Raw genomic sequence first — 24,337 nt, 5'->3', positions numbered from 1 at the left:
TTGATGCTGCCTGTGAAATGTTTTCAGCTGTCACATCATGCAAACGCGATTAGAGCATGCCCTATAGGTATCCAATTTAGTTTTTTACATTTGATCACCAAATATTCAAGTCAAGAAAATTTTTTAAAATCAATATAATTATGGAATTACCATACCTAATTTATAGATATGCATTGAGGATTCAAGTCCAATGCATGGCTCTGTCTATTCATACAAATTAAGTCAGCAAAGTGCAATATCACTTGAATTTTTGTTTCATCAGGGATGTAGAATTATTACAAAAAACCTTACAGATAAAATCTTTCTTTTTAACTATTCTAGAAATATGAATAAAGGTAAAGTCCTTTTATAATATTTTGCAGCAGGAAAAATGTGTTGTAGAATGTGAATGCACCGTCACGTCACATTAATTGCAAGCCAAGGGGGCACATCCGAAAATAGTTTCATACTAAAAGCTAAATTAGGTAAATAGCTAAAATATGAAGACGTTATTACTGCGTAACAAAAGTCTTTAAATATTTAAAATGCTTCTACTATCCGATATACTTGCATACTTGAGCGAGCGTGTGTATGTTGTAGCAAGTTGGCTAATTGAGGCCTATAAAGGGCCACTTATGTCCAATTTTAAATGATTTTATCAGAAAGTATAGATATGTTTATCATTTGAAATTTTGTATATTATTTTAGGTGATCTGACTGCCAGGATGTTTCAAAATTAAAATTGTTAAAACTTTATCGGAGTTGAAACGCTCAGAAAAAAAGACATGACTTGACTTTTCCAAACATGACATCAATAGTTGCACTTCCTGCTTCTCTCTCTACTTGACTGCAGTTGCTGATGTCACAAAGAGAGGGACAAACAGAAAGTCTGGGCATATATTTTGCTTATGAGTCTTTCAGCTGCACTCAAGTTTCACCGATTTCAATCTTATATATAACAGCCTGGCAGTCAGACCGTAACAAACAACAGACAAAATCCCAAATGATAGAAAAATATCCATGATTTCTGATAAAACCTTTTAAAATTTGACGTGAGTGATCTTCTGAAGGTGATCACCTAGTTGGAAACTAGATGCGTACAAGGACTGCCATAATATGTAACAATAATGACCGCAGCCGGAGCGTAGGCGTGAATGATTGTTGGAAGATACGGACATAAAATTGTTATTCTTCATCTATAAGTATTTACTGGAAGATATGATTAGATAGGATTAAAGGAGCCTGAATTGTACGCCCACACAAACCACCTGACACGCATTCTGAGATTGCTATTACACATAACTGAAACGGAGGTTTAACCAGTTGAATCGTAGTGATACTTGGCTCTCCGTGTATTCCTATCAATCAACTAAGGACAATTATTAATGTTGCCTGAACACTAAATGACAATCATAAAAAAATGTTTTGGAATTGTTTACAAATAAACTTTTTCTAGGATCCGAAAGGCTTGGATTATTTTTGCTTGCAGCTTTCTAAAATAGCTCAGTGGTATTACGATGTTATTGATAGGTCAGTCAGGACCCATTTCTCTTTAACAGTTATCATATCAATACAGAGTAAAAAGTCTTTTCAGCTGATGCAATGCAGTATATTTTAGCGTCGTTCCAAAAACCGTTCAAATATATCGCAAGAAAACACACCTCAAAATTGAAATATTATTAGCTACTGGAAGACTAAATCGCTGTCTCCGTATGTGATTACCATTTATCAAACACTTGTCATGCCACTCTTTCAAGAGCGGATCTGAATTTACATCATAGACAAATAATTCATGAAGGCTGAAAGAAACTTAGCAAAAGCCAACTGTACGAGTCGGTCTGTTAATGCTATTGGGAATGCGTGAACTCTGAGAGATCCGGGATAAGCGGTTTATGGCCTTGAGACATCAGGGATCAGGGTGAAGGATGATAAAGAGATAGCTCGATAGTAGGTCATTGACCCGTGTCACGGAGAATTCGCATAAACAAAGAAGTAATCTGAAACTGAAATCTCGTTGTGCACAGAGTGCTATACATCCTGAGTCAGGATTCCTGACTATAGGTCAACATGTTAGCTTTTGTGCTTGACCAAAGCATGCGTGATTATATTAGTGATAGATTTATTCTCATGATAAACATTGAGCTATTTTAAAGAAAGAACTTCATAACAGAAAACGACATGGTAGTAATTGCGTTGCCGGGACAAATTCTATAGCGGGTCAAGTATATAGTCAACTACTAAACTATAGTGATACCACTTCGCCCTTGTTATTGACCCGTGTTACTGATCCTACGGAAGCCGCTGAGCGGTTACCAATCATTTAAAAAAACAATAACTCATACGGCTAGTCGAGACACATTTCTTTTCAACTTTCATCACATCAATACTTCTATTTTTACTCTTTTCATTTCGTACAAAAATATGAGCATGGTTAACAAATATCCATAGATCTCCTATAGAAACATATAGGACATAGTTGACCTATATCACAAGTCTTTAATAGAAACATGTAGGGCATAGTGCTTAACTTATATCTTAGGTCTCCTATAGAAACATGTAGGGCATGGTTGACCTACTGTATATCAGAGAGTTCTCTTATAGAAACGTGTGGGGCGTGGTTGACCTATATCCAAAAGTTCTTTTATAAAAACATACCAGCCGACTTTCCGGCGTTGCGCGGGTATTAAAAAACAGCTTATAAACAGTGGCAGGTAATGTAGTTGCCTGCCACTTGTTATTTGCCTGGCACATTGCCAACCAATAATTTGTGTAAGCTATCATCTTATTGTTAAACTTTCCAATAAAAGCTGTGAGATCAAGTTTTAGTGATGTTGCGTAATGCAGAGTGCTGTGTGTATTTTAACCTATTTTACCTAATGAATTTATTGCATCTCGTGTAGCTTAATCGGCTATCGCCTGGTGAATCAGGAGGTTGAGATCAAATCCAGCACGAAATTTTAATAGCTATAGCTGGACACACCGGAACGGTGAACTTTGAGAATTATATACATAGATAAGGTATGGTTGACTTGTATCATATGCCTCCTACAGAAACATGTAGGACATAGTTGACCATGATAGGGCCTACCATAGGTCTCCAATACAAACATGTAGGACTGCGAGTCCATCAATAACAACTTAGTTAAGTCCAGTGTGTGGTCTCAGTTAAGACCCACTTTTAGAACTAGCAGTCTAACAGTGACTTCTATTTTCATGTCATAAAATACTCCTACCAAGTCATTTGAACCCTTTATACCATTTAAGCCATGCGATACAGTGCACCCCCGAGTTACGATGTCGCTGTTATATGAGTTACGATGTCCCTGTTATAGGTCCCTGTTTTTTGCGCCTTACAATGTGGAACACCATGTTTTTCATTCTTGCCATATGAAATTTTTTTCGTCATGTAATATCAACAAAAAATGTTCTCGAAATTAAAATTTGGCCGTCGGTGCGCTGAATACGTCAAAATAATGAAGATGGCGATATTCTACACGCCAAAATCCTTCTCACAACCCCTGGAAAAGATACGATGCCCGCTCTCTTTCAGTTCAGCGTTATTTGTTAGAAGTTAAAATGAAATCAGAAACAGATAGTTGATAGAATTTTAGCTGATAACAAAGTTGAAGTTTAGTTTAGTAAAATACATACTAAAACTTAGCTTTAAGTGTTTAGTAAGGTAAATTCATATAAGTTGAATTCAACGTTTATGTTATACGCCTGTCTTGAAGGTCCGAACTCCCTACGGTATGTACAGTAACTACTAAATACATTAAAGTTACTATAGGTAACTATAGTTACTCAAGGTTACTAAGAGATTGAAATTGATGGCGAGGGTCCACTGTATATCGATTTTTAAATCTATAGCATTTGTCTGGTTATTCCCTGAAGTAACACCTGGGCAAATACTCTCTCCTGTGTTTACCACTTTTATCAACGGGCAGGAAGTTTGCACACTCCGGTGGAACAGAAGCTTATGAAAAAAACACTGCTGGAGTAGGGGTGGGAGAGCTGTTAGTTTTACTCAAAGTCACACTGATTCGATGTCAGCATGGCTCAGCATAAAAATGTACATCAGCAGCGACCTTTTGTACATAAAAATTTCATAGGCCATACGGCAGCAGAAGCTTGCAAAGTGCACAAACATAGCCAGAATAACAAAAGTAATCAAATCCTACCGTCGAGCAATTAAATTAGTATCATTTTAATTTCACCAAGGATGTAAGCACATATGAATTGTTAAATTCTTGTCGAGTCATTTACTACCTTATAATGACACGGAAACAAAGTAAATATCGCGTAGGCAAAGCATATTTTGTCAAATGAAATTCAAGCTTCTGTTGCACCTAGCCAACCAGATCGATTGTAACTGAAGCTTTTACACTTTGGTGACTTTACTAATATTAGCCAGCAATGGCTGTAGTCAGCATGATAAGGCAGTTAAATTATTCTACTGCCATAAACTATAAACAATGAATTTGAGCAGAGACAATTTTATTACAGCCAAACCTTCCGAGTAAAAAGTTAATCTCTTGATATCTGTTCGTATTTTGAATCTGTCGCATGATTCATCCGCAGAGCCAAAAAGCAAATACAAATACATCCTCTAAAAATTAATACAAAAGTATATAAAATTAAATTTTGTGTTAAATTAAATTAATAAAGCAATAACGGTAGAGAGGTTTTTATGGTGATTTAACCCTTTGAACCCTGGCCGTTTTTGACAACGCGTGTCTGTAATCCTGGGCAATTTGTCCAACGATCCGAAGTTTTTGAACTTTTATTAAATATATCTAAATATTCTCATATTACAATGATATTTGATAAAACACTAGTAAATAAGTTGGGCAACCCGCAGGCAAATGTCATCAAACAGAAAAAACAGTGCCTCACTATTATTCAGGCTGAAACTAATAAAATTCGAAAAAATTTATAAAACTCGTAAAAACATTTACAGTAGTATCATATCTATCTCATCATCATTTCATGACTTAAAATATACTAGAAAAATATAACTAATATAATAAAACTCTTTATTTGCATTATAATTATTTATTACCTATCTACGAATGAACCGCATCGATTTTTTTCGCAATATCGTCCTAATAAAGAGTTGTTATTATAACGAAGGAAGTAGATAAATATCTTTGAAATGGATGTAAAAATTCCCGGGCTTTTGATAAATGCAGAGATTAAACAGATTGGCTCGCGTCGTTGCTTAGAAACAGCGATTGTAAACAGAGTCGTGTCAAAGCCGGTTTTCCGGCTACTAGGGTTTCTGACATACCTTATGTAAGGCCGCAAAAGCGGCAGCAAGGGTTCAAAGGGTTAACATTGATACGTGTGAATGAAAGTATAGGTTTGGCAGTACGTAATCTCAGTGTTAAATTGAGTGACAGCTCGATGAGATGTAACTTACTCTAATGTACGTGATAATTAGTTTAAACTTAATACATATTTTATCCCTCGTTACACTGTATTTTTAATTCCCATCAATTTCTTGACGTTACCTTACAAAGCTGTGATGTTTCAAACGCTCTGGGCTGTTAAATGTTGAAATTATGTGGAGGTTTGTGTGTAGAAGACATCTTTAGTTTAAGATTACTTACGATTATTAATCGAGACGAACCAGATACTTGAACTGAGATTGGTGCCAACATGATGCCAAAATCAAGATCTGGACATCCTTTGTCACCAACCAGATACTTGACTTGAGTATTGGTGCCAACATGATACCAGAACCAAGATCTGGACATCCTTAGTCACCTACCAGATACTTGACATGAGTATTGGTGCCAACATGATACCAAAACCAAGATCTGGACATCCTTAGTCACCAACCAGATACTTGACCTGAGTATTGGTGCCAACATGATACCAGAACCAAGATCTGAACATCCTTAGTCACCTACCGGATACTTGACCTGAGTATTGGTGCCAACATGATACCAGAACCAAGATCTGGACATCCTTAGTCACCTACCAGATACTTGACATGAGTATTGGTGCCAACATGATACCAGAACCAAGATCTGAACATCCTTATTTTGGATAGACACACTATCTACTAATCCTTGTATAACTTAGAGCTTTTGATTTGTAATCGATATAGAAATAGAATTGGACAAGTCGGGTTAGTGAGCCAGTGTTTTACTTCCATTTATAAAATTGTAGTAATTATATCACACATGCCCCCTGGCACTCTCGGTGCTGTGACATATCAGCAGGTGTACCATTAAGGCGCTGAGAATTAGTATATATATATACAATAATTCTAAAACACTGGAAGGTGAACAATTGTCGCAGTTGGTAGTGCCGCCCTGTTACGCCAAATATTGTGGGTTCAATTCCTGTACGATGTAATTTTTTTCTAAACTTCAGCTGTGGCTTTGGACAGACAGACAGAGCTCTTATTATTGTAAAGACTAAGTGAATGCCCGCGTTGCCTGGATAATAAAAGTTGTTGGACAGATAATTGATTTTAATTTAATAGGCCCTATACACATTGTACAACATTTACGATTCTAACTTTTAAACTTCATATCATGAGAAAAGTGTTTTGCGCAGTTCAAATGAATTGAGAAACAAATAAAACAACTGTTAAGGTTTTTAAACTTTTTCAAACAACTGTACCTTTTAAACTTCATATCACGAAAGAAGTGTTTAGTTGAAATAAATTTGGAGGAAAAATAAAACACTAAAGGTGTTTAAATGTAAATGTGAAATCATTAGCAAGTAATGGCTAAATATAGTCTGTTTTGCTATGATTACAATGAAAAATGATTTGATATACAATTATATTATTTTAGTTTGTTTCAGTGTTGAAATCAAGGCGAAAATATCGCATAGACGTATAGAATGGTATAGAAACTCATAATAATTATCTAATGCAATCACCTCCTGGTAAAATAATCAAAGTCTACATTATTAAAAAATAGTAACAAAACAATATATTAACTTAAGTAGCTATAGTTACCTACAATAACTTTCGTGCATTTTCTGGTTATGATCTGCAAGAAAATGTAACATGCAGTATCTACCATGGAGAGTTCTTACCTTTCAGACAGACATGTAACACAAACGCTGAATCTAACTAAAATGAATTTAACTTACTAAACACATACTTAAAGGAAGTTTTAGTATGTATTTTACTAAACTTCAAACTTTGAACTAAAATTTTGTAACTTATCTGTTTGCGAATCAGTTTTTACCATAACGGATAACGCTCAACTTAGATAGTGAGCAACGTATATCTCTTTCCAGTGTTATGGAAGGTATTTCGGCAGATAGCATTTTGAAATTTTAATTAATTTTAAATTAATATGCTATTTAGCGGGTGAAATCGAGAAAAGAGTATAAGGTATGTGATAAGGGCGACAGAATTCTAAGGCAATGTTTTTAATTTACAAATTGCGAGGAAAATCTTAATCATAAGAAGAGCCCTGTCTTTATAAAGCTATTGCTGTCTGTCTGAAGCCAGAAGGTACGAGATTGGGAAAGACGATTACGTCTGCTGGATTCAGACCCACCACATTCAGTTTCCCAGACTGCCACTCTAACACCTGCACCCATTTTCCGGCATTTTAGAATAATTGTACATATGTATAGTTATTATACCTTTGATCTCTCACAGCACACTAGAGTGTCATACAGTTTGTCATCTCTTTTGATAAGTATACAACACACGCATACCATAAAACCTCTAATAGAGCCATGGCGTTCAATTAGAGGTTTTACGATAATTGTAATGAACCCTTTTATAGCAGAATTATTTGTCTTAGTGCAGATGCTGAAGGAGAATTATGTGAATGACACATTGTCATTCACTGCAGTATAATTTTTATTTTTATTTTACGATATAATTCTGTAGTTTGACAAATGATGAGTTAGTAATTAATAACAAAGAGTTATTTTCAATGTAAGCAACTGAGTCAGCATTTGTATAGTAATAGTAAACTAAGATTTGTATTTATATTTATTTACTAAAAGGAGATGGAGTGGAAGTCAATAAGCTCTACCCATATGACACCATTACTCGTCGCTTGTCGCCACTCCCTGACATCAGTCTGAATATTATAGTGATTACCTTTGTTGGTTCGTAATTACGATGTATTACTCGTTTGAGCACCAGTAAATGTGTTATTAACAGCTACATTCTCACCAGCCATACTGTTATTGATTTTAATAGCAAAACCTCTAAGTCTGGTTCCCATATCAGCCGCAAGCGGGTAATTTCGTGCAGCAAAACACTTGCGATTCTAGGCTCGGTGGCTATGTTCACATAAAGCTGCGTCACTCATGATCGCATAAAAAAATTGCCACTTACCATGCAGTTTCGAAAGCGCTAGCCTTCACCTGTACAGTAAATTTCGGGAAAGTTTTGTCTGCGGCTCCTTGTGAAGCTGCAAGTTTTAGCACTGACAACTATTTGTACCAACTCTGGTTTTTTACTAATAAATCAAATGCTAAAATCTGATAAAAGTAGTAATACTGAACTTGCTTTAATGAATACATCTATTAAAATACATCTATCATCTCATAAAATTGTCTTTTAAATAAAAATTCATATTATTTCCAAATGGCTTGACTAATTTTTTCTGCAACGTATTTGCCTCAATGGTGAAATTTCTAAATACCCAATAATGCTAAATTTCTAAATACCTATTATTGTAAATTTTTTAATACCTAAAAACTTATAAAACAGAAGTGAATAATAAATATAGTTGAAATAGGTTGCTATCATTGATAGATTATTGATCGGTAACGTGAATATCGATGCAACTAATATAACACTTAGTAAGAATAGTGCAAAAATCAGCATATTTTGTTTGGTTTGTTATAAAACTTTTTAAATACTGCAAAAAACCATAAATAGCTGGTTTGAAAAAATAATGTTCATTTTTTTCAACTTTTTGTAATGCATTCTTATGTTAAACATTTTGTAAATGACAGTAACGATCATTATAAACAATATTTAGGTGTGTCTAATGGGCCGAACGAAAAAGGGAAATCTATAAATAATTTTGACGTAAATTAACATAGGAAAAAGTCACTGCTGTGTAAAATTCCATATTAGATTTCCCTTAAAGGTTGACTTGCAACAAATTCACATTACAGTTATTTGGAACCAAAAGATTCACTATGTCTTACTCTGCTGTGTTGTAAGTGCCAAGTATATGGAAATGCGATTACAAGCTCCTAAACGCTAAAAAACGAACAGCTAATCGCCGCCATCACAAAATCGCCACCATCACAAAATCGCCACCATCACAAAATCGCCACCATCACAAAATCGCCACCATCACAAAACCGCTGTAGATTAGAATCTCTGTTTCAATGTTTCAAATTGAATAACTCCTGCAGGATTTTCTTGTTAATCATTCAAAAATGCTGTTGTCATCTTTCGCAAGCATGAAACATTTGGTAAAAATTTGCAAATAACAAAACTGGCTTGACTTGCGTCTTTGTGCTGTTTTCACATTGCGGATGATGCAAACTTGCTGAATAACATCATGGAAACATAGTGTCAGTTATAAAAGAATAACAGCCGTGTTGATTACAACGAAACTTTAAAAAAATGATCAGATATTTTTTTGGAACTAGTCCATGACATCTGCAATTTCATGGCGGATATTTTGACATAACCTCTCGTGAAGGAAGACGCAAGAATGCATGTATTCTATTTATAGAAGAAACGGCGATTGCTATGGAAACTAATCGAAAAGCATTAGTTACTGTTCGACCACAGAAATATGCTACATTAAATGTTCGAGCAGCTTCTCGCTAAAAGTTTCAAACTTGGGCTAATTTATCAAATTTTTACGAAGCTGATGACCTGCCTAATCTGCCTAAACAAAACAATCTTTGCAGGAAAGCAGCAAATAAAAACTGAAATCTTGTTAGATTTATGTCAGCCACAATCTGTACAATAGTCGTTAAAGGTTAACAGGCAGCATTTTAAAACTACAACTATTTACACCAATTTAATAATGATATTTCATTTTTTAGCAATGATTATGATATTAGAACAAAAAAACTAGTTTTGAAGACAAAAACACTCGTGATTCAAGCTCTGAGCTGTGACACGAGGTAAATTTTTTGGGCATAAAAAATCTTATGAATTATGATGGCAACAAAGACGATTAGCCAATGCTTGACAAATCTACTTTTGTTGGCCGCCATTCTTATGCTTTTTTCCGATCTAGTTGCCACACTATGTTATTATAGTTAGTTAAAATGGCAGTTAATTATAACCCAAGGTCGAAGTAGATTCTGCAAATACCAAAGCAATCTTTAGAAAGCTCTAAAGAATCACGTCCCTCATCAATTTTAGAGCTGTGGTTATAGAATTTCCCCAATCGGCTTGTGCGAATTTCTGATGTGCGAATAAAGAAATTCTTCCTTATATATAAGAAATTTAAAAATTGTTGATAAAAATGGGCTATTTTTGAAAGTTATCTGTTTAAAACTTGTAAACATGCTCTGCATTTATGAACAAGGATTTTGAACAAACAATTTTCCGCTAATTCAGTTTAAAAACGAGCGATTATAATGTACTTACATACTTTCACAGCTGTTTCCGCTCAATATTTCGCAAACGTTGCTAATTGTTCTATTTTCATGACTTCAAAATGTTGATTAAGTCTGGCATTTGGTCAAAATTACACAAAAACATTATTAAAACCTCAATTTGTGATGTTGTCTCCTAATCTTAATGCAATAAAATAACTGGTCTTGCGCTGTCAGTTAACCTTTAAAATTGACATTTATTACTAATAAAGTTCATATACCAATAGCTTTTATGCAACTATTATAACACATTAATTGTAAAAACTCTAAGTCTAAAATTTTAAAAATATGTTTGCAAAATATAAAAACCTGCCTATAGTGTACAGCGTAAACCTTGACCTATGGTCACTGAAACATACAAATTTTTTGACACATGACATAAAATTAGAGCAAAACTTTTGTCTCAACATATCAAACAATTTTTAATTACATGATGCCCAAAGTTTCTTTAAAGAGTCAAGTTTGTAAATCAGTATTTATGTACTTAGTTCTTTTACATAGTGAATGAAATTCTCCTTCCCTCCTTTACTTGACACTTTACGTTATATGGAATTTCTTATGCGGTACAAAACAAAAACTTTACAAAAATTTTTGACATCAAACTTAATATTACGTTGTAGGGAGATTTTTACTATAGGAGCATCTACTGTATAATTTTATTTATTTATATAAGTCTAAATGCTTTTCTTATGTTGGTCTTTTGTTATCTGTTGCCGATGCGTCCAGCTATAGCGATTACAATCCCCACGGTACAGAAATTGAACTCACGACGATTGCAATTATGCAAACACACGGACAACCACAAGGCCATTCTTATTTATTTAGCTTAACTAACCCATCCGTATCAGGTTTAAAATTAAATATTTATGTTTAAAGTTAAATATTTCTGTTTTATTGATGTTACGGTTTGCGTTTGTTCTTCTTTTGAATTTTTTTTAAAGCCATTTCAAAATCCATAATTCATTTTTCTTTTTCTGTAATTTTTAATTGTGCCATTTCCATTTCAAATGTTCCGTTACAGTGCAACTGTAACAGAAAAATTTCAATCTTCAATTTCCGGTTCTTGCTAAGGGCCTCGCTAGAAATTGTAAAACTAAAAAATGTTTACATGGCCATTCTTGAGTCGGAGTTGCCTCTACATTCTCTTTCAGTTCGGTCAGACAAAGAACTCTCATGCGTTGACGTACTTAATTTTGTGATCTAATTTTCTGTTTGTGCCAATATCAGGGCATTCAAAATTTCTGTGGATAGCTTCCGCGGCAACAGTAACCTTTTTTATACACACACTTCTTTGCACTCTTTGTTATTATTAACTCAACATATTCGTGATTTTTTTAGTTTTATCCGTGCATTTCAATTGTATCAGTATCAATTCACTTTTGATCGTAACCATTGTAACAAATCATACTTTATTTAGCCAATACTTGCTAATTATTTCATATTTAAACACCTTTACAGTTGTTTTAATTTGACTCCTAATTCATTTGAACTGCACGAAACACTGTTCTTATGATAAGAAGTTTAAAGGTTATGATAGTAAATGCTGTATATGTTGGATAAAAACAAGTTTTTAATGCAAAGACTTTCATTATCCGGGCAACAACAGGCATTTATCTGGTAACAGCCAAATGACCATATGCCTCATTTTGGATTCTTCGTTTGGGAAAAACCCATCTCGTTTGGATAGGTAGTAATACTGGTCGAAAAAGCTGGCAAATAATCTCAATAAAATCCAATGAGACTCCGTAAAAGAATATCATTTATAGTTACAAGAGAAAACAAACAATCGGCGTTTTAAAAATTGTTTTATTCGTCATACTTTGCAAAACTAGTCAATAGTCTGTTCCATGACCTTTAACCCTTTCACTACCATCTGTGTACAAATTTAGCTTTTGTTTTACTGCCAGCCATTTTACTGAAAATTGCCAATTTTCCTGAAAAGTGCCGATTTTGCTACATGACATGTATACAGATTTTTTAAATTTCAAACACTAGCTAAAATATTTTTGTTACATATTTTATGATGCCAACATGTTAATGAACGGAGCTATGCAAAAAATTCAATGTTTCTACATTATGTGCATTGCTAAAGCTATGCGAAGCTACTATCGCTACGAAGCTATTAGGATCCTTCGCAATGTTCCTTATTTTTACAAAACTATTACTTTCACCACCATCAGAGTCAGTCAGTCTTTTTAAAAAAAACCACAAGCTGTACTATTACTAATCTGAACCGTGTTTTAAAGCACATAACAATAATAACTTACTAATGATGTTAAATGTAATAAATGTTTTATTAACAAGCAATAATCAATAATCAATAGCTCAATATAAACCAACAGTCTACATGAAGATATCGTGAAAATTTTCTTGATGGCCGACTGGGATTTTTGTCAGTTCATTTATCTAATGCTTGTGCAATTTCTTGTAATGCCGATTATTGCTCATTCCCCAGTTGATGTCGCTTAAAAATAAGTGTGTCTCGTTATTGAACCATTGACAATGATTTAACACCATCTGTTCATTAAAAGTGATTTCACCTATTTTATTCTTTATTCCTCTCGATTTTACTTTTACTGTGGATGCTCTTTTGAGGTCCGCAAGTTGTAGGCTTTTTATATACCATGCTTATCGGACTATTAGCCATTAATTTTTTCTTATGATTTGAGCCATGCGGCTTATAAAAGGGTGCGGATATTCTGTGACTTTTTCTTTCATCGCTAGGGTGCATTAACCATAATCTACAGTTAGTGCACCTCTAGCGGTGAAAGAAAATACGAAACAATGCCTAATGGTAATGTTCCGTTAGGCACTAGGTTAAAAAGCGTCGGTTAATATGAAACAGTGCCGTTAGGCACTGTTCCTTTTTAAACAGGAAAGTTGCTGCCGCGTTAAAAAGCACCGTCCTGAGTTCTGCGGCCTATACAAAGGTGCGGCAAGTGTATTTTTTTATTAAATAAAGCAGATGCGGCTTATATAGGGGTGCGGTTTATAGTCCGAAAAGTACGGTACTTAAATGAAAACCTTATTAAAGATGTCGATATATTGTTATTATTTATATTATTACGCGTGTAGATCATGAGTTCTATCTTATACTTTGGAATAAAACAGACATCATCACAACATGAAGAGTTTTCAGATGTTTAACATAGGCTGTATATATTTCACATGTACAAATGATACTGATAACGTAAAACTACGAGTTGCCTATACATAAAGACAAAAGTAAACAGACAACTTCACCCTAGCCAATAACATTGTCCTTAAAGATTCTCAGTACATGATATAGGAACCTGAGGTGGCCTGAAAAGAAAATGATACCATAGCTTTATATCTTGGTAACAAAGATTCGGGGACTACGCTAATGTTCTACTAATAAATGTTAGGCAAAAAGACCAGAGCAATGAGTTTTTCAAAGGATCAGTTGATCAAATCAGGCATGATAATTTTAGTCAGTAGAAAATTAAAAATTCCTTACAAACAAATCTGCGAAAAGTAAACAACAACTGGAAGCATTTTTAAACATGGCAATATTCTAGTAGAAGTTGCTCAGAATTTCAAATAAGATTTATAGCGTAGACAATCGAGAGTAAATCGTTGGTGTAATCACACAGTTTTATTTAGAATAGAAGCTCCCATCACTTCTTTGCTCAGCATAGGTATAATATGCATTAGGTGTTGTTTGTTAATCATAAGCATAAAAAATTGAATCCACTGTCTTTAGATGTATTTCCGGCTCCGCTGCATCAGAACAGATCATTTGCTAAAAGCGCTGAAGGATCAGTAGAAAAAATAAACTGAATTGACATACTTTCTGTATTGTTTGAGTAACCTTTCTCTACTGTCCACGACCAGATTTGATCGATTTTCTGATAAGACTTTCATAAGATGACTTTTGTTTAATCCAATCCATGACTTCTCATTCTGATTGTTGATGAACATCAATAAATAGTATCTCATTCCTTTTTGTTTATCAAAACATTTTATAAGTGAAAACCTCTCCTTGATTGTATGCAATATTTATTGCTCTGCGATGTTAAGGCTAATTTTTGGAACACTTGAGTCGATCTTCTAGGGTAGACTTTATGGCCTGTTGAAGTAATGTCACAAATTAATAGTTTTAAGTACTTAAAATTCAGATATTCAGATGTAACCTCCTATTTCAAGGTCGATAAGCGAATTTCTCTCAAAGAATATACCAAATTAGCTGTAATGTGAAAGCACTCCTGCATTGATGGCCATACCAGTAATGCTTAAACCATTCAAAAGTAGTTTATAGCTAAATTGCGTGGTCACTGCAGACGATATGACAGCGTTCAACCTCCGAAAAGGCAACCGAACATAACAAATTTCAAACCGGTTTTTAATAAATGTGATCTGTTTATGTTTATAATAAATATTGTTAGAAATGCAAATGACCCAAATTCTCGAGTCCAAGTCGTACCCCAAACTTTGAAAATCATTTATTTTGCGTTGCAGGTATACAGTGCGTTTAAACTGCACCACCCGTTTTTCCCATTTACTTAACATACTTAAAGGTTGACTTGTAACAAAATTCACATTACAGTTATTTGGTATTAAAAGATTCACCATGTCCTACTCTGTTGTGTTGTAGGTGCAAAATATGTGGAAATGTGATTACAAGCTCTTAAAAGCTCAAAAACGAACAGTTAATCACAGCCACACGAGACCGCTGTAGTTTGGATTCTCTTTCCAAAACAGCTCATATGTGACGTAGTTGTGGTAGATGGTTTCTGTTTACATTTTCATGCAACCTTATTCGTCGAAATATTTTCACAAATATACTTCACGCATTCAATAAAGCCATGTCTATTGTTATTATGCGTCTGTTTTATCATCATTGTAATGCTGTCACTTTTAGCAGTGATATCTTATAACTTACCGTAACAATTCGTTTAATTTTTTAGCCTTAGATTGAAGGAGTACATATCATTGTCTGATAATCATGATGAACCTGTTGGTCACTTGTGATAATCGAAAAGTGCTGCAGAAATTATTTGCGAAGTATTGGGTCACATGATCAGATTACGACTTGCCGATTAGACCAAGCCGAAACAAAACTGTAAAGTAGCGAGCATCTATATTTGATACGGGGTCTTCGGTAAAACCCGAAGTGTTTGTCATAAACTAGTGCTACGATAAGTTTTATATTGAGCTTTTTATTGGCCTTTCAATTCACGTGAGAACATCACGTGACAAGACAATAAATAAATTTCATAACTACGTCAGAGAAATAAAGAGATTCCAATCTACGGCGGCTTTTCGTTTTTGAGCTTTTAAGAGCTTGTAATCACATTTCCACATATTTGGCACCTACATCACAACAGAGTAAGACATGATGAATCTTTTGATACCAAATAACTATTATGTGAATTTTGTTGCAAGTCAACCTTTAATTTAGCCTAGCCACGTGACTCATTCACCAAATCTACTGTCTATGTCTGTTGTCACAAGAGCATGTTGGTTGACGATGTGAAAACCGACCAATGAGTATTCTTACCCTTATGGAGGATACAGTGGAGCCGATGCAAGCCAACAATACCACAGTTACTGTACAGTCAAAAGGTTGAGGAGTTAAGCTTGGTTGTTTTTAAGGTCCAATGTGGTGAGTTTGGGAAGTACTTGAAACAAATAAGGCAATTTACATGTGCTTTACGTTTCGACAACGTTTGTACGCCCTATAATGTAAACACTTTCGGAACGAATTATTTACATTGTAAGGGCTTTTACTATACAATATTTGAGTAGCATTTTATCTTTATAAAAATAACTATAACCAAAATCGTGTTTCGTTTTTTAAAAACAGAACATTGGAGGAAAAAGAAAAAAATTTTGTTTTTTATTGTTAAAACTGGTAGACATATTAATTATTTTCATTTTTTGTTTCGTTGACATTTCAATCAAATAATAACAGAGAAAAATAAGACAGAAAAGTCAAAGATCATAAAGTGAATTGTTTGTATATGTTATAATATTTGTTGCTGCGTGTTTTTAGGCACTTTTTAGAATGATCTTTAAATAACATATTGTTTTTATATATTACGAGTATATATATATTTTTATATATTAATATAAAAACATGGCTTTTTTAGGGTATGGCTTTATATATTCCAAGTATGGCTGTTTCCCATTGTTTTGAGCCTGGTTTATTTTACTTCAAACAAGGAGTTGCGAGATTGCCCTTGCCAGACGTAAAGGGTTCAGTGATAAAAACCGATAAGGAAGCGTTGTAGTAACTTCAAAAACTACTATTTTCAAATATTTTCTAAATAATATTCAAGTCGCTTAGATGCAATTGCAAAACATTTGGAAGTTTTGATCAAGTTCAGAAAAATATAACTTAAACTAAAATTATATAGATTTGCTTACAAAGATGATTTATTATAAAACAGCGGCCAAAACACTCTTGATAAATCTCTATTATGCGTGAGACTAGGTGAATGCCTGGCATCGCACGGGTAATGAAAAAGTCTTCGCACCAAAAATTTATTTTTATTCAACATATAATGTTTAGCATTCTAGCTTTTAAACTTCATATCACGAGAAAAGTGTTGTTGTGCTGTTCAAATAAATTGAAGGAAAAATAAACAATGAGTACATAGAAGAGTGTGTATAAAAAAAGTTACTGTTGCAGCAGGAGTTTGTTGTATTCCTAGTTTTGATGAACAATACTGGTACCTCTCAATGGTGGTACAAACGTGAAAATGAGCTACAAGACTTTCTTTGTCTGATACTTTGTCTGACTAAACGAAGAGAGAGTGTAGAAGCAACTCCTGCTCCAGATAATCAATTTGTCATTTAAGCATTTAGCTTCTATACATTTATCGAAGCCGGAAATATGAGTGTAATGGCACATTTGAAATTGAAAATTACACATTAAAAATGGGTAATGATTAAAAAATTTGTTAAAAAAATTGAAGTGCACATTTGGCGTATGTAATCGCAAAAATAATATACAGTATCCATCATTTTTTTGACGTCATCAAGTCGTTTGCACATGCGCTGGTTCACGAAAAAGCCGCCATATTTGTGGAAAACGATCATTTTTGTTTTATTTACTAGTACTTTTTGGTGTTGTTTTGATACTATAATAAAAAAAATGCAAACAAAAGCATCGTTTTCAAAAATTCATTGCAAAAGCTTAGTGTTTTTAACGATAAAATTGTTTATAAAGATGGTCAACAACAATAAAATGACATCACGAAAAACTGAAGGATATGGTAAGAGCAATGGAACTGATAACAGCTTAGTCTTGCGGTTACGCGCGCTTGATTGCAGACTCGCGATTTGAATGTCCCGAGTTCAGATCTACTACGATGGCGATTCTTCGTTGCTAGAACTTTATTGTTATAACCGGACAGCCAAATGACAGACAGGCAAACATTGAGATTTATAGATAAAGACATTTAATGGCTCCATTAAAATAATTAAGCAAGGTCATAAGCTTCTTATCAATTTCTGGTGAAACACAGAACCGCTTATGAAGAGAGTTATTTAAATACTTTTATAAAGCGTATTAAGATGGTAGTAGATTTTAAAGGCATGCAGTGGTAATCGTGGGATGCGAAAGAAGCATAATTGTGGCTTTGCAACCAATATGATACAGTCAATTATTGTCAAGATTTCACAATAGTTCGTTTTGGAGCTTTTAAGAGCTTGTAATCAAATTTTCACATATTTTGAACCTACAACACACCAGAGTAAAACACGGTGAACGTTTTGATACTAAATAACTGTAATGCAATATTTTTTGCAAGTCAACCTTTAAGGGCCACTATGAAACATAGATAGCTACCTAAAATATTCTTTTAGCTATTTTTGGAGCCAATGAATGTTACAAATATACCGTAAACCAAAGCCTACAGTTAGGAATTGTCTTGTACCTTAATTCTTATCAGGAAAAGAGAAGACTACTCTTTGTATCCTCACTCCACATTTTCTCTTTGTTTGCTAAAATTCTAAAATTTAATCGATGAACAGATGGCAAATATCTCTGGCATACCGATAAAACACAGGCATGGAAACAACAAACAACTTTTCATATCGACTACTTTTGTAGTGATCCTATCAATAGCAATACAATAAGTAGAAGTGATTTTGTTAAACTATTGACCAATTAGCTGAATACGATTTTTGAGCAATCGCATCTTATTTTATGTTGAACGTGACACTTTCTATGACGCAAATCGATCAACACAGAGTTGAAGCCTCCGAAGATTCACAAAAAAACAAACATCTCACCAGAAAGGATCAGCGGAAATTAGATTAATACAATTTAAAAGATGGCTCTGTTTAAAAATATATTGCCCATGGCAGACAATTGGCCCTAATAGACTGACTCGAGCGTGTCAACAAAATTCATAGTGAAATCTTATCGATTAGATGAAAACAAATCAGCTTTGTGACGTGTTACAGACCATCTGACGAATATCATAACTTTTCATTTACAAGAATCGATCTTTTAAAAAATTGATCCAATTTTGGCCGCAGACGAAGGGTAAGTGTCAACAAGTTATCATTGTAATTCATTATTTTTCGACTCCAAAACAATTACATAAAAAAAATGACATAGCAAGCAGTCTGTCATTCCCATTGACATGAGCTGTGTTGGAAAATGATAAAAGTGCACGAATTGCTGGGGGGGGGGGAGAATTATACATAAATCATCTAGCAACTTGATATAGAATTTTTTCAGAATATTCGACTGCAAAGATAGCATCTATAATAAGAAGTAGTCTAGACATATACAGCGGTCAGAAATGAGACCAACCATAGCAAGCCATATACTGCTGCTTGTTATAAGTTATAATAAAAGCAACCGCAGTAAGCTTGACACTTAACCAACAAACACCTTGACACAGAGATATTTGAATTTTGCAAAAAATTAATTTCTAAGAAAAAACCTGTTCTTGCTATTAACGAGGGTTTAGATTCTAGAAGTTCTTTGTTCAGAAACTTTATGAATGTTGATGAGGCAATTTATCAAAATCTGAACTAAAATACTAAAATGCAGTCGTAAACAGTTAGTAGCATGCTGGCCTTGAACCAATTGATGTAAAACGTGGTTGGTTTAGCTACCTTCAGGGACTCACTCGGTAGAAAACAGTTATATTGCAGTTTCTGCCACGGTTATGCAGTTGAATAAAAGCTCGCTATCGAATTAAGTTCTCAAAATATATCAGCAAAAACAAAAATACTTCTGCTCTGTAATTCATCTAAAACGCTGTGAAGAACTATCAAGAAGTATTACGGTAGATATGGTGTTGTGGCGGTACAAGCAATAAAGCTTTGGATGGCGATACTAAAAGATAAGAAATATACACTTTTAGAGATGCTTCTTTGAAATGGCTATCCTCGAATGCCTGCGCTGAATAGGTGTTGATGGATGAAGCTATGTACTTGAGCTCAACTTCAGCAATCCATTTCCGCTTAGCATGAAAAGAATTGTTATGCAATTTTATTATTTTTATTCATTTTTAAAACTAAAATGTGCCTCGATAATAACAGAATTGAGACACGAGCAAAGAAAAGTGTGTCGAACAAATGCAAAGATTTCAGGCGTCGTGTCGATGCTGCCATAAGTCTGCGCCATGAGAACCAAGAGATGAGTGAAATTATTTAGCAGCTCCAGCTATTAGCATTTCTGTGCTTTTGGCTTTGTTTGTCATAATTAGCGGGCTCGGGCATTAAGGCCGGTGAAGTGAACAACCACGAATGATAAAAGTGATAAGGGCATGAAAGACTAGACTACGCTCTCGCTGGCTCGGTAATTGAAGGAAAACAATTCAAATTTCATGACTGAAGCCAATATACGACAAGTGAATTTAAGCAGACTTTCTCTATGGCTGAGGTCAAAGTTGATAATATTATAGTTAATTTATACTTCGTTTCTGTTATGGTTTGTCTAATCTAAAAAATTTTCTGGAGATAATACAACTGCTGATTACTTTGCTCGCTACGAAATCATTGAAAAATGTGTCCCAATCTAGTTTTATTTTATGTATTATCGTATGACATTCCTATATAGGTAGGTGTGAATTACGAAATCCGAATCAGCAGTGTGTGACGTACTAGCCAATGATAAGTTGGAATACAAAGCCAAGGGGACAAAATATTGAACTAACCTCTGTCAAGTATTGCATGACTTGTTGCGCTACTTCCTGCTCGTTGAGTATTTGGGCCAACTGCACTGGATTATTAACTGCATCCTTCATATCCACAACATCGCCAAGAGCCGGTTCACTCCATGCCCGCACTGTGCACCCTTTCGTACTGAGATTCAATGGTCGTGCCTGATCGCAACAATTCTCATCCTCAGACCTTCGCTTTCGAGTCAACAAGCGCGACAAACGAGTCTCTGACGACTTAGGTAGATCATTCTGAGAATCTTGTGATTTGGGCTTAGACAAGTCAATAGGTGTGTCATATTTTTGACTACGAGGTCTGTGTCGCAGAGAGTTAACTGTAGAAATGCAACTTATTGAATGAAGTCTTTCTGCCGAGTCGTGACAGTCATCATATGAAGTAGAACTCACTGGACTGCTACTAGTGCTACTACTAAATGGGTGAGGAGCTGCGAGTAAGTTAGACTCTGGCTTAAGATGATGCGGTAATCTGTTGCCTCGAGTCATCGCCAGATCTACACGGTCTCTTGGTAAAACCCTTAGTAACTGTTGCGCATAACAATCTTGGCTATTCATTGGCCGATTCCAATCATGAGGGGGTCTGTGATAAAAATTGTCTCCCATATTTTCACAGAATTAGTCTACAAAATAACACAGGAAAGCGGTAAAAGCAGGTGTACAGCTTTCCCCCCTCATCCGTTGCAAGGTAGTTAATTCATACCTGCTGAGTAACTGTCTGTGTACATACCAACATGTGGTGCTGATATGTACACAAGTCCTCCACGAACTTGTTGCTATATACAATGACTCACCTAGGTTTTGTCGTACGTTTTCTATCCAGTTAACTCCATGTTTGTGCCAATCGATTCGTGGAGCTCATAATTTAACACAGTAATCAAACAACAACCAACAAGCTGTGATTGCTGTGATCAAGCGCTTACATTCAAGGTCACGCGTACTCTAACAACTGAGCATTTGACCTTGACGTAGTGCAGCCGAAGACAGACACCCTAATTGACTAACCAGCCATTGTGACACCTGATTATATAACTGCGCAGGTTTGAATTGTCACAGCTATATAAGTTAAAGCAAATGCACCATTCCTAAGTATATTCTCTCTTGCTTCGTACTAGAGGATACCTACTACTGCTCACTTTAGCATATCTTCCTACGACCCAACCCGTACAACCATTTCAAAGAATCTTCTTTGTGACCTACTTAGACGGTTTGTTCAATTCAAATTATTTTCTTTCTCGAGAATAATCAAAACTTACCAGAGTACCACTGAACACACCGAGTACACAAATCTGTAGCTAGTATTTCCATAAACACGCGACTAGCCCTATGCTAACCAGAACTAATCTCTATAGCTCAGCGCTTACTTCTGGGCAAGTCGTCAAGGAGGAATATGACTTGCATTGCTATGATTGGATGAAAAGAATGCTTGCGACCGCCCACTTTGTGCCAGCATCCGTTTCGTCTAGTTCGCTTCAGGAGCAACTATTCAGATTCTGCTACCTGGTTTTCGACGCATCATGATTGAAATCACTTTATTTTTTCAATGAGTGATATCGCTTAATGCCTTACCTCATGATTCCGCAGACTCCTGAAATTAACCAAAAATGCGACCCGCTGGCCACCCCCTCCCACACACAAATGTATATATACTTACATCTAAAGTCAATGACAGTATTCCCACTTCCGTTGATTATTGAATCAAATTATAGGATAGGCTATACAAGAGTTGGAGTAGAAGCTATACTCCCACGACTGACGTCAAGATGGGTCGGTAGAGGTAGTGTTATTATTTTCAAGGCTGATCTAATTTCTGAACCCAGTCGTGGCTAATTGGCTTTCTACTACCTTCTGTACATCCAACGAAAACGGAACTCAAATAGTTACAGTTAACACCCATGACAATCTTAATAGTAGGTTGTCCGCTGTTTATTAAAAGCTCATAAACTGGGTTCACTAGTGTCTTTATAATATTCTATAAGATTTTACGCAGGAAATTTCATTTCATAACTCTAAATAAACCACCTCTTACAGTATTAATTTTACCAATCAACATTTAACAGTTTGACAAAAACTGATTTTTCAACATTAATTGACAGCGGAAAATAGAATGCAAAAAATAGAAAAACAAAACGTTGTATAACAAAAAAAAAGTATATATATTTACAAATCGACATACCATGTGTACTTTAGCTGAGCTACCAGTCACAATACATCTGTACTCATCGACTACGAAAGCTGCTTAGCTAAAACAACCAATAAGTTTCAGGCGCTAACTGTTGCTGGCCGCTTTATCGTCTGACCCACTTAATAATCAGGGGTCAATAAACGCTCAGTGCAAAAGTACCAGTCAGCCCATTGTTGAAGTCTACTATGCTTGGCTTATTATTTGCAATTCAAGCTAAAGCAAACACCGCCAACTGAGGCCACTCAATGTCGGTATGTTGAACACATATTGTGTGCGCTCGGGTTCAAAAAGGCAGACCTTTCAGCTTACAAACCACAACAATTCTTGAGTCACTGATGAACATGTTTTTCTAGTTTTCATCCATTAAATGGATGGCTTCTTGGAAAATTTATCTATCAAGTAAATTGGGTGAAATAGCATGAAGGCTCCAGATGAACAGTTTCAAAGAGAGCTATAAGTTTGCTGAAGAATAGACATATTGCTGTGTATAAAATTCTTGGAATATGAAACATGTTCTCATTAAATATGCCTATAAATATTGATGTGCTTTCAATAAAAATGAGCTTAGAAAACACTATCAGTTTTTGCTTTTGTCAACAACTAATGGAGCACTGAAAATTGACTGCTCAATGCGCATATAAAACAACATGAAATTGCTAATTCGCTACTGACCTAATCTGTGACCAGTCGACTTACCTCGAGTACAGTCATTTGTCTTTTTCACCCATGACAAAGACAGGTATTTATTACAACTGACCAAGGGGGAAATGGGTGAGTCCCTTTGATTAGATAACTTGAGCTATGCCTTTCTTCAAGGTCATTTATACTTTTGCATCCATTTGTAAAAGTAGTCAAGATAAGTTGTCAATGTCTGGTAATAATCCCGACAAGCTGGCACTGTACATTCTCATGGTTTGCCTTCACGAGATCATATGTATTAGGATCGAGTATTTTAGTCAGTCGTCTGCTCGTCCAAATTGTTACAAATTTCTATATAATTCATATGCCAGACGTAATCGCAACTAGTCAAGTTCACAGTCGAATTATAATACTGTACTTACAAAAGAGGGAACCGCAAGCGAGCTCATGTCACTCACATAGACTCATGTTCAACATTTGCTGCCCTTCCTAGATTACCCGTCCAAAAGTAATCAGCTTATGTAAGGTTTTTTTGTCACAACCCATTGGTTTCACGAGCACGTGTTTTTCCCAATCGGGTGCGTCTAATTGACACCTCAAATTGCCTGCCGAGTAGGAGCGCTCAGCCGTTGACTGAACTTGCAGTGAAAAGAAAATCAGCTTGTAATGTATTGCCATCTCTAAACACCCATAACAAGTCTTTCTAAGTCGCAATTGGTTGCTTGTGACTATTCTATAGATCTATTCTTCTAACATAGAGAGCAGCAGTACAATTATTATAGCAATATTACGCTTCTAAAAT

At 35.0% G+C, this 24,337-nt stretch overlaps 1 protein-coding gene across 5 annotated transcripts in view; it reads right to left on the bottom strand.

Annotated features, from left to right (window-relative positions):
* LOC137404436 (orphan steroid hormone receptor 2-like) overlaps positions 1-24,118 on the bottom strand; it is a 40,592-nt gene extending 16,474 nt beyond the window's left edge. Inside the window, exons 1-2 of one of the 5 annotated variants that reach the window (XM_068090637.1) lie at positions 23,958-24,118; positions 20,694-21,334 (exon numbers count right to left, since the gene is read on the bottom strand). In XM_068090637.1, the coding sequence (XP_067946738.1) occupies positions 20,694-21,317 (624 nt within the window). In that variant the 5' untranslated portion in view covers positions 21,318-21,334; positions 23,958-24,118. Of the gene's footprint in view, positions 1-20,693; positions 21,335-21,505; positions 21,581-21,967; positions 22,053-22,365; positions 22,481-22,887; positions 23,005-23,957 lie in introns of those variants that run through there. The other 4 variants (XM_068090638.1, XM_068090636.1, XM_068090639.1 and 1 more) reach the window with 4 other exon arrangements.
* Between the last annotated feature and the right edge of the window lie 219 nt (positions 24,119-24,337).

This window comes from Watersipora subatra, chromosome 9 (genome assembly GCF_963576615.1).
Source record: "Watersipora subatra chromosome 9, tzWatSuba1.1, whole genome shotgun sequence".
Taxonomy (NCBI): Eukaryota; Metazoa; Bryozoa; class Gymnolaemata; order Cheilostomatida; family Watersiporidae; genus Watersipora; species Watersipora subatra.
The sequence above is the reverse complement of the archived record's forward strand: the minus strand, read 5'-3'. Positions and strand labels throughout refer to the sequence as shown.